General features: G+C 45.0%; 2 protein-coding genes across 4 annotated transcripts in view; one reads left to right on the forward strand and one right to left on the reverse strand.

Moving 5' to 3' along the window:
• The window catches only part of PDIA6 (protein disulfide isomerase family A, member 6), a 51285-nt gene extending 42547 nt beyond the window's left edge, over window positions 1-8738 (forward strand). For both annotated transcript variants that reach the window (XM_011965286.1, XM_011965287.1), the window contains 7 exons: window positions 1076-1190; window positions 2028-2168; window positions 2910-2994; window positions 3121-3193; window positions 4394-4552; window positions 7100-7196; window positions 7800-8738. In XM_011965286.1, coding sequence (XP_011820676.1) covers window positions 1076-1190; window positions 2028-2168; window positions 2910-2994; window positions 3121-3193; window positions 4394-4552; window positions 7100-7196; window positions 7800-7868 — 739 coding nt within the window. In that variant the 3' untranslated portion in view covers window positions 7869-8738. The remainder of the gene's footprint in view (window positions 1-1075; window positions 1191-2027; window positions 2169-2909; window positions 2995-3120; window positions 3194-4393; window positions 4553-7099; window positions 7197-7799) is intronic.
• Window positions 8452-9280, reverse strand: part of ATP6V1C2 (ATPase, H+ transporting, lysosomal 42kDa, V1 subunit C2) — a 74799-nt gene continuing 73970 nt past the window's right edge. The window contains exon 13 of one of the 2 annotated variants that reach the window (XM_011965284.1): window positions 8452-8937. In XM_011965284.1, the coding sequence (XP_011820674.1) occupies window positions 8848-8937 (90 nt within the window). In that variant the 3' untranslated portion in view covers window positions 8452-8847. The remainder of the gene's footprint in view (window positions 8938-9280) is intronic. The other variant, XM_011965285.1, reaches the window with a different exon arrangement.

Consider the following 9280-nt stretch of genomic DNA (forward strand, 5'->3'; position numbering starts at 1 on the left):
TTGGGAGGCTGAGACGGGCGGATCATGAGGTCAGGAGATCGAGACCATCCTGGCTAACACGGTGAAACCCTGTCTCTACTAAAAAATACAAAAAACTAGCTGGGCAAGGTGGCGGGTGCCTGTAGTCCCAGCTACTCGGGAGGCTGAGGCAGGAGAATGGCGTAAACCTGGGAGGCGGAGCTTGCAGTAAGCTGAGATCCGGCCACTGCACTCCAGCCTGGGCGACAGAGCGAGACTCCATCACCAAAAAAAACAAAAAAAACATTGACATTAGTGCCAAGAGCTTCCGCTCTCATATTGCTGAAGATTAACAAGGGACTGGCTCATGTCCGGATTTAGGGGCAGTGGTGGAACGGGAAACTCATGTGAAGGGTAGCATGGTATCTTTAGTAAAGCCACACACAAAATGTTTTCTAGGTGTGACATAACTGGGGATTGGGCAGAAATGCACAGATCAGTTGAAAAGTATAGGCCGGGAGTGGTGGCTCACACCTGTAATCCTAGCACTTTGGGAAGCCGAGACAGGCAGATCACTTGAGGCCAGGAGTTTGAGACCAGTCTGGGCAACACAGCAAAGCCCCATTTCTACTAAAAATACAAAAAAATTGGCTGGATGTGGTGGCATGTGCCTGTACTCCCAGCTACTTGGGAGGTTGAGGCGCAAGAATCTCGATTGTGGGAGGCAGAGGCTGCACTGAGCTAAGATCATACCACTGCACTCCATCCTGGATGATAGGAGGAGACTCTGTCTTAAAAAAAAAAAAAAAAAAAAGTTTGGGCAGCAAGTTAAAATCCAAGTATTTGGCCTGGTGAGGTGGATCACTTGAGGCCAGGAGTTCGAGACCAGCCTGGGCAGCATGGGGAAACCCCATCTCTACTAAAAATACAGAAATGAACGGTGGGTGGTGGCGCGCACCTGTAGTCCCAGCTGTGTTGGAGGCTGAGATGAGAAGATCGCCTGAGCCCAGGAGGTTGAGGCTGCAGGGATCCATGATCGCACCACTGCGCTCCAGCCTGGGCAACAGAGAGAGACCGTGTCTCAAAGAAACAACACAAAACGAGTATTTTTCTATAGCCTAGAGCCAGAGTGGGCTGCCGCAGCTTCAGAAGTAAAAGAGCAGACGAAAGGAAAAGTGAAACTGGCAGCTGTGGATGCTACCGTCAATCAGGTTCTAGCCTCCCGCTACGGGGTGAGTATCCTCATAAGGCTCATTTCATTGTGAAATACATGGTGTTTCGTTACTTCTTCCAATACTCCAGGCCTCCCTATGAGGTAGTAAAGGAGATGTTTAAACCATTTTGTAAGTGAAGAGATAAAGTCACTTTACTGTCATAACTAACAAGTCTGACACTTAGGACTGTCACCTTTTTTCTCCTAATGTCACACTGCTTCTGTGGTATACTTAATGTGAGGTGTCAGCTTGCCCAGACTTACTCACGTTGCTCATGTGGCTATTGTAAGTTGGTCGATTTGTTCTAGAGCAGATACTTTGTGTTAATTACATACCAGGGCTTGAATATGATTGCGCTAAACTTCACAGACTGTTAAAACTCCCTGATTGATCATTGACCTCTTTGAGTCATTCCTTTGAAATCCACGCAGTCTGGGGAATAGTTTTGTTACATTAAATTACTTATAAGGCCAGAGTGGTGGGTCACGCCTGTAATCCCAGCACTTTGGAAGGCCTAGGCGGGCAGATCGCTTGAGGCCAGGAGTTCAAAACCAGCCTGACCAACATGGTGAAACCCCATCTCTACTAAAAATACAAATATTAGCCGGGTGTGGTGGTGTGCACCTGTAGTCCCAGCTACTCGGGCGGCTGAGGTAGGAGAATCGCTTGAACCCAGGAAGCAGAGGTTGCAGTAAGCTGAAATTGCACCTATGCTCTCCAGCCTGGGCAACAGTGAGACTGCTTCAATTAAAAAAGAAACAAAAAGTACCTATAAGGTGGTTTTAGAAACCGTAAAGATTGTGTTATTTTGTGTTGTGTTAATTGGATTTTATTCTCTGATCTTTTTTTTAATAGATTAGAGGATTTCCTACAATCAAGATATTTCAGAAAGGCGAGTCTCCTGTGGATTACGACGGTGGGCGGACAAGATCCGACATAGTGTCCCGGGCCCTTGATTTGTTTTCTGATAACGCCCCACCTCCTGAGCTGCTTGAGGTAGACCACTTAAACTGCTCATAGTCCAGAAAGCTTTTTTAGCTGATAGCGAGGAACGTTAAAGCAGTCGTGACACACTGTTCACGTTATGCCCTTCTTGTTAAAAATATTCTCTTTAAAGTGGTTTTTATACTTTGAAATGGAAAAGAATGTCTGATAAGTTGCTTTTCATAACTTTTAGCATTAGAATAATTACATTGTGAACAGAAATACGAGCTTCTTAAAGATAGAGTGTATTTAATCACTCTTGCTTATCATTTTCAAAGTAATAGCACATTTATTGAGTAGCTAATCATGTAACAGGCACTGTTCTGGTGTCTTTATGTAGTTTTTTTGTTTGTTTCATTTAATTCTCACATGAACACTGAGAGGTAGATAACTTTTTATCTCCATTTTATATTTGGGGAAATTGAGGCACAGAGCCTCAAGTTTGTATAAACATACAATACATGTAAGTATAGTATATTTAAACAAGTAAGTGGCAGAGCCAGGCTGTGTCCAGGCATTGTGATTTCAGAGATGTGTGTATGTGTGCTAATCCCCCCCAACCACCACAGCTTCCACAGGCTTAAGAATCAGTAGCAGAAAAATCTCCTCTTAGAGAACATGCCTCTGGGTGTTTCCATACAAGGAAGTAGTCCTGGGAGAAATCTTTTCAATGGAAGTTCTTGTTTGCCAGCTTACCTTTGGGTGTCGTATCATGCAGCCTCCTGATCATCCCTTGTCTTCTGAGTCCCACAGATTATCAACGAGGACATTGCCAAGAGGACGTGTGAGGAGCACCAGCTCTGTGTTGTGGCTGTGCTACCCCATATCCTTGATACTGGTAAGACAGACAAATGATTTCCCTTGGCTGTTCTATGCTAGATGCTCTGAGAGTACTTCCTAAATGGATTAATTTTATGGACTTCTTTACCTTTACCTTTAAAAAACGTTTGTCTGTTGAAATCAGGAGCTGCAGGCCGAAATTCTTATCTGGAAGTTCTTCTGAAGATGGCAGACAAATACAAAAAGAAAATGTGGGGGTAAGTTACTGAGTTTATTGTCTCAGTGTCATCTGAACAGGAGATTATAGGGTTTCTTGAGAGTGGGTCCCCCGTGTTTTTGTAAGCTGTGTTCCTGTGTTTGCTCTGCTAAATTTTTTTTTTTTTCTCCTGCCTAGCCTCCCAAGTAGCAGGGATTATAGGCGCGCACCACCACACCCAGCTAATTTTTGTATTTTTAGTAGAGTCGGGGTTTCACCGTGTTGGCTAGGCTGGTCTCAAACTCCTGACCTCAAGTGATCCACCCGCCTCTGCCTCCCAGACTCCTGGGATTACAGGTGTGAGCCACCATACCCAGCCTGCTCTGCTATATGTTTTTATTCAGGATGTGAAAATTTTATCACTGGGAGGAAAAGAAGGAATGAAGGGCTGTCAGCACAGCATGCATTTTTCTCATAGGAATCATGTTTTAAATGGTGACTGGGGTGCCGGGTTAGCAAGCAGACACAGAATGAGTAGTGCACCTGAATTCTAGTATGAACTTGAAGGCTGGATGAGAAAGGGGAACTAGAATTATGTTTCCTTATCCTCTTATCTAGGCACATTTTCAAAACAGGGTATCTCCTTCCTATTTTCTCTTTTTTTCTATTTTTGAGATGGAGTCTCACTCTCTCTCCCAGGGTGGAGTGCAGTGGTGCAATCTCAGCTCACTGCAACCTCCGTCTCCCGGGTTCAAGCGATCCTCCTGCGTCAGCCTCCTGTGTAGCTGGGAATACAGGCGCACACCATCATGCCCAGCTAATTTTTGTAATTTTAGTAGAGACAGGGTTTCACCATATTGGTCAAGCTGGTCTCGAACTCCTGACCTCAGGTGAGCCACCGTGCCCTGCCTCCTTCCTATATATCTTTTTGCTTTTCATCCTCAGTATCCATAGCTTTCCCTGGGTACCTAGCGCCCCCTGCTGTCCCTCTCTCGATGACCTTGCTCCTCCTCCATTAGTCCAGCAAATGTTTATTAGATGCCTACAGAATGCAAGAACAAGCTTAATAACCCAAATGATATTGGTGGGATTTCAGGTAAAAGGGAAAATCCATATAGAAACTCATCTTTTGTTTTTTATTTATTTCTCACTCATTCCACAAAATATCTGAAGCGTGATCTTTTGTTCTCTAAGATCTTCTAGTTAGATCGTAAGTAATTTAAAAGGCATATTTGCCCTATAAACCAGTCTGGTTTTCTAGGTGGCTGTGGACAGAAGCCGGAGCCCAGTCTGAACTTGAGACCGCATTGGGGATTGGCGGGTTTGGGTACCCCGCCATGGCCGCCATCAATGCACGCAAGATGAAATTTGCTCTGCTGAAAGGCTCCTTCAGTGAGCAAGGCATTAACGAATTTCTCAGGTAATTTGTTTTCTTAGGTTGTTTATTGTTTTTTCTCTTTGTTTGGTTCTGTCATAGTTTTTTATTTGAAACTAGGTGTATATATAAGCCAGGTAATAAATGGGATTTCAAAATGCAAACTAATTCCAGAGAATTTAGAGTTTTTAAATTGTCTCCCTATTCGTTCCTTTTTCCTTGGAATACTCTGCTTGCTGGATGAGGAGACTGCATTGCTGCCCTCAGGCCGCCCTGTGTGCCATTCTGTGCATCTGACCCTGGGCTCTTCCTAATTCTCATAAAAGCCTCATGGGGCCGGGTACGGTGGCTCACACCTGTAATCCCAGCACTTTGGGAGGCTGAGGCAGGCGGATCACCTGAGGTCAGGAGTTCGAGACCAGCCTGACCAACGTGGAGAAACCCTGTCTCTACTAAAAACACAAAATTAGCCGGGCATGGTGGCACATGCCTGTAATCCCAGCTACTTGGGAGGCTGAGGCAGGTGAATCGCTTGAACCCGGGAGGCGGAGGTTGCAGTGAGCTGAGATCACGCCATTGCACTCCAGCCTGGGCAACAAGAGTGAAACTCCGTCTCAAAAAAAAGCCTCATGGGCTAGAGGCAGCCCTGTCTGTCCATCCTCACCCTCATACTCATTGTAATCTTGACCTTGGGTAAATGTGGTTTCCATTTCTGGGCACTTAGCTTTGGAATGTAGTTATTTATTTGAAAATGGGTGTTCTTAAGTGACTCCAACAATGTGCAAACAACATGATAGGTTCTCAAAACTCTAAAACAAATATACAGAGCTCTCTACCCTGCTCTGCTGTTCAACTCACGTAATCATCTTTTAGGCAATACAAGGCATTGACCTAAAGAGGTTTTGCTTTCCATTCTTGCTTTCTTCCGTGTTCATTTCTTAGCTGCTGTGTAAGAGATGTTCAGCACACAAAAGGCAGTTGAGAGGCTTGTGATGAATGACTAGGAAGAATAGCGTGTGAAAGCCTGCAGTGCTCTTGCTGCCAGTCTTCCTACTTGACGCAGAAGTGTGTGTGTGCTGTGTGGAGAGTAGGAGCTCCAAAGTCAGGCACCTCAGTCCCAGCTCTGCCTTGAGTAGTGAAGTGGGAGGCATGGAGGAACCCTGTGAGATTAGCTGCTTCAGCCTCTGCCTAGGGGTAGACCGTGGCTCCTTCCCTCCCAGCTCTCACTCGTACTTGGTTAGTATGCTTAATGGGTATTTTATTTTATTTTATTTTATTATTTTTTTTCCTGAGACAGAGTCTCGCTCTGTTGCCCGGGCTGGAGAGCAGTGGCACAATCTTGGCTCACTGCACCCTCCACCTCCCAGGTTCAAGTGATTCTGTTGCCTCAGACTCCCGAGTAGCTGAGATTACAGGCGCCTGCCACCACACCTACCTAATTTTTGTAAAGTAGAGATGGGGTTTCACCAGGTTGGCCAGGCGGGTCTCGAACTTCTGACCTCAGGTGATCCACCCGTCAGCCTCCCAAAGTGCTGGGATTACAGGTGTGAGCCACCACGCCTGGCCAAGGGGGCGTTTTCATTAAGAAGTTTATGGGGCCGGGCTTGGTGGCTCACGCCTGTAATTCCAGCACTTTGGGAGTCTGAGGCAAGCAGATCACTTGAGGCCAGGAGTTCGAAACCAGCCTGGCCACCATGGTGAAACCTCGTCCCTACTAAAACTACAAAAAATAAGCTGAGTGTGGTGGCATGGGCCTGCAATCCCAGCTACTCGGGAGGCTGAGGCACAAGAATCACTTGAACCCAGGAGGTGGAGGTTGCAGTGAGCTGAGATCGCGCCACTGCACTCCAGCACGGGCCACAGAGCGTAACTTGGTCTCAAAGAAAAAGAAGTCTGTGGACTGCGTAAGTTTATGATTGTCATAGAGTAGTATTTATTAAATCATGAAGTCAGAATGTGAATATAAATCTATCATGTAATTTTTTTTTCTAATAATAGGTTTATTCTAGCCCATTGGTGCCATAGATTGTTAGTCTAGCTCCATTATTCTAGGAGTTGTTTGCTGAACTCTAAATATTTGTGCCCACAGTATTTCTAGCTCTGCTTTCCCAACAGCCCGATTACACCAGGTCTGGTATGTTTCAAGTACTGATGTTTCTACACATATGCACCCCGCTCTCTGCCATCCCACTGGAACCAGTCGCGTCACTGCTGACATGCTTCCTCTGTACAGGTTCACAGCAGTCTTACAAAACTCACAGGAAGCCCATGTTCTGGATCAACTTTGATAATTATTTATGTACTTAATTTGTATTTCAGCAAATGCTCTGCTATTTTTAAAAACTTACTGATAGCAACTGACTGTATCTGATGCAGGGGGCTTAGTTGGGAATGTTGAATCTGGTTGTAATGTTGTCCGTGATTAAAAAGATAATGTTCTCGAGGTGTTTCTCAGGAATGTACTGCAGCAAGAAAGAAGAAATGTCTCGGCATAAACAAAGTAGGCAGACTGTTATTTTTGAAGTTGTTTATTCTTCTGCACCAGCAGTCCATAATAAATGTGTGTGTGTGTTTTGGTCATTTTTCCCCAAGGGAGCTCTCTTTTGGGCGTGGCTCCACGGCACCTGTAGGAGGCGGGGCTTTCCCTACCATCGTTGAGAGAGAGCCTTGGGACGGCAGGGATGGCGAGGTGAGTGTCCAGGAGGGAGGCTGTGCGGGCAGCAGTCCTGGTTTACTGTCTTGAGGCTGTGCATCTCTGCACCTGGAGTCAGGTCCTCTCCATCAGACCTCAGCCCTGGTGCACCCGTGGGCCTTTTAAAAGGTTCTTCTCTGAAGACCCTTCATCTTCCTTATCACAGGTTTAAGTGCTGCATGTCATTTGATATTCTTGACAGCCAAGACACTTTCCAGTAGTCAGGTTGCTTTCCTGATTATTACCTTAAAGTGAACATTTAACCTGGAATTCATTTACTTTATCTTAGAAAAACAGAAAATGATAGTTTTGAAATTAGCACTTATTTCTGCACTGTTGTGTCCCACCCTCCTCAAAAGGACATGTTCGGTGGCTTCCAGTGTTAAAGTGGTGAGTGATGTGATGTCGAAATGTTTCACCGGAGTTCTTAGCTTTTCCTTCCGTATAATCGTAGGTGCGAAGGTCCGGGTAGGGGTCAGACTGAGGAGAACCTGGGTTGTCAGCAGGGGTAGCTCTGGAGAGTTGCGCTTCTGTGAAATGAGATGTTGGCCTTCCAGGGCGTCCCCTCTGCAGATCTAACAGTGGCTTTCTGTCCCCCAGCTTCCCGTGGAGGATGACATTGACCTCAGTGATGTGGAACTTGATGACTTGGGGAAAGATGAGTTGTGAGAGCCACAACAGAGGCTTCAGACCATTTTCTTTTCTTGGGAGCCAGCGGATTTTTCCAGCAGTGAAGGGACATTGTCTACAATCAGATGACTCTCCCAGTGGCCTTTTAACCAAGAAGTAGTACTTGATTGGTCATTTGACAACACTGCAACAGTGAACTTTTGCATCTCAAGAAAACATTGAAAAATTCTATGAATTGTTGTAGCCGGTGAATTGTATCGTATTCTGTCACATTAATATTTTGAAGAACACTCGGCTGTCGAAACGTTTTTCCCTCTCTGACTGCTGCTTGGATGTTCTTGGAGGCTGTTTCTTATGTATGGGTTTTTTAATGTGATTCCTTCATTTGAATATTAATGGCTTTTTCCATTAAAGAATAAAGTATTTTGGATAATGCCGATAAATGTATGAAATTAGTATCTACATCATAAATTCAGAGTGATGTTTAGCAGTAAATTAATATTTTGAAGTGATACGCAGATATCTTTCCTCCCCCATAAACTTTTTTAAACAAAAAACAAGATCTCTTTGCTTCGGATGGCGCCATCATTGCCCCCCACAACAGAGATTTTACATGGAAACCGGGCGCAGTGAGCACTGATTTCCCGCCCAGTATTTGTCTTTGGGCTGTCTCTAGTGACTAGTTATTAAGGAATCTAGCTGGTTATACAGTGCAAGGCTTTCTATGTTGTTACGAACCTCAGAATAGCCATTAAGACATGAAATACAGCAGCAGGTTACCAATGCGAACATGTAGTTCGCATTTATGTAAAACATTCAGAAAAATGAAGTTTTGAATTTGTTAGAACCTTCAAAGGACTTGAGAGCATTTTATTGTAACTTAAAAAAAATAAATACAACTGTCACTAACTTTTGTGAGCAATTTCTCTGAAAAAAATCTTAGTTCTGTAAGACGTTTGAACCATTCTCTGGCTAAATAGTCTGCACGAACATGAGCCACAGGTGCCAGCTGGCCTTGCTAGTCGAGAAGACTAAGGTCGATCTGGAAGTAGACATAGGGAAAATAGTCTTGGTTATTGAGTTGCAGTCCCGGGATCTCCACAGATGCCTACAAAAGAGGACACGGTCATGCTCTAAGTGCATAAACTAGTTTCCTGTCTTACACTTTCATTTTGGAGGAAGCTCTCCAGGCACCGAGCGTACATTCTGCTCTGCGTAGCTGTGGCCCACCCGCTCCAGCCCTCTCCTTGCTGTGCTTGAATGTGTATGACATGTAGATTTTCATAACAGGCTAACAAATGGTTTTGTTTTCGAGACAGTCTCTGTCACCCAGGCTGCAGTGCAGTGGCATGATCTCAGCTCACTACAACCTCTGCCTCCTGGGTTCAAGCAATTTTCCTGCCTCAGACTCCCAAGTAGCTGGGATTACAGGCATGCACCACCACTCCTGG

This window comes from Mandrillus leucophaeus, unplaced genomic scaffold, assembly GCF_000951045.1.
Source record: "Mandrillus leucophaeus isolate KB7577 unplaced genomic scaffold, Mleu.le_1.0 Scaffold72, whole genome shotgun sequence".
Taxonomy (NCBI): Eukaryota; Metazoa; Chordata; class Mammalia; order Primates; family Cercopithecidae; genus Mandrillus; species Mandrillus leucophaeus.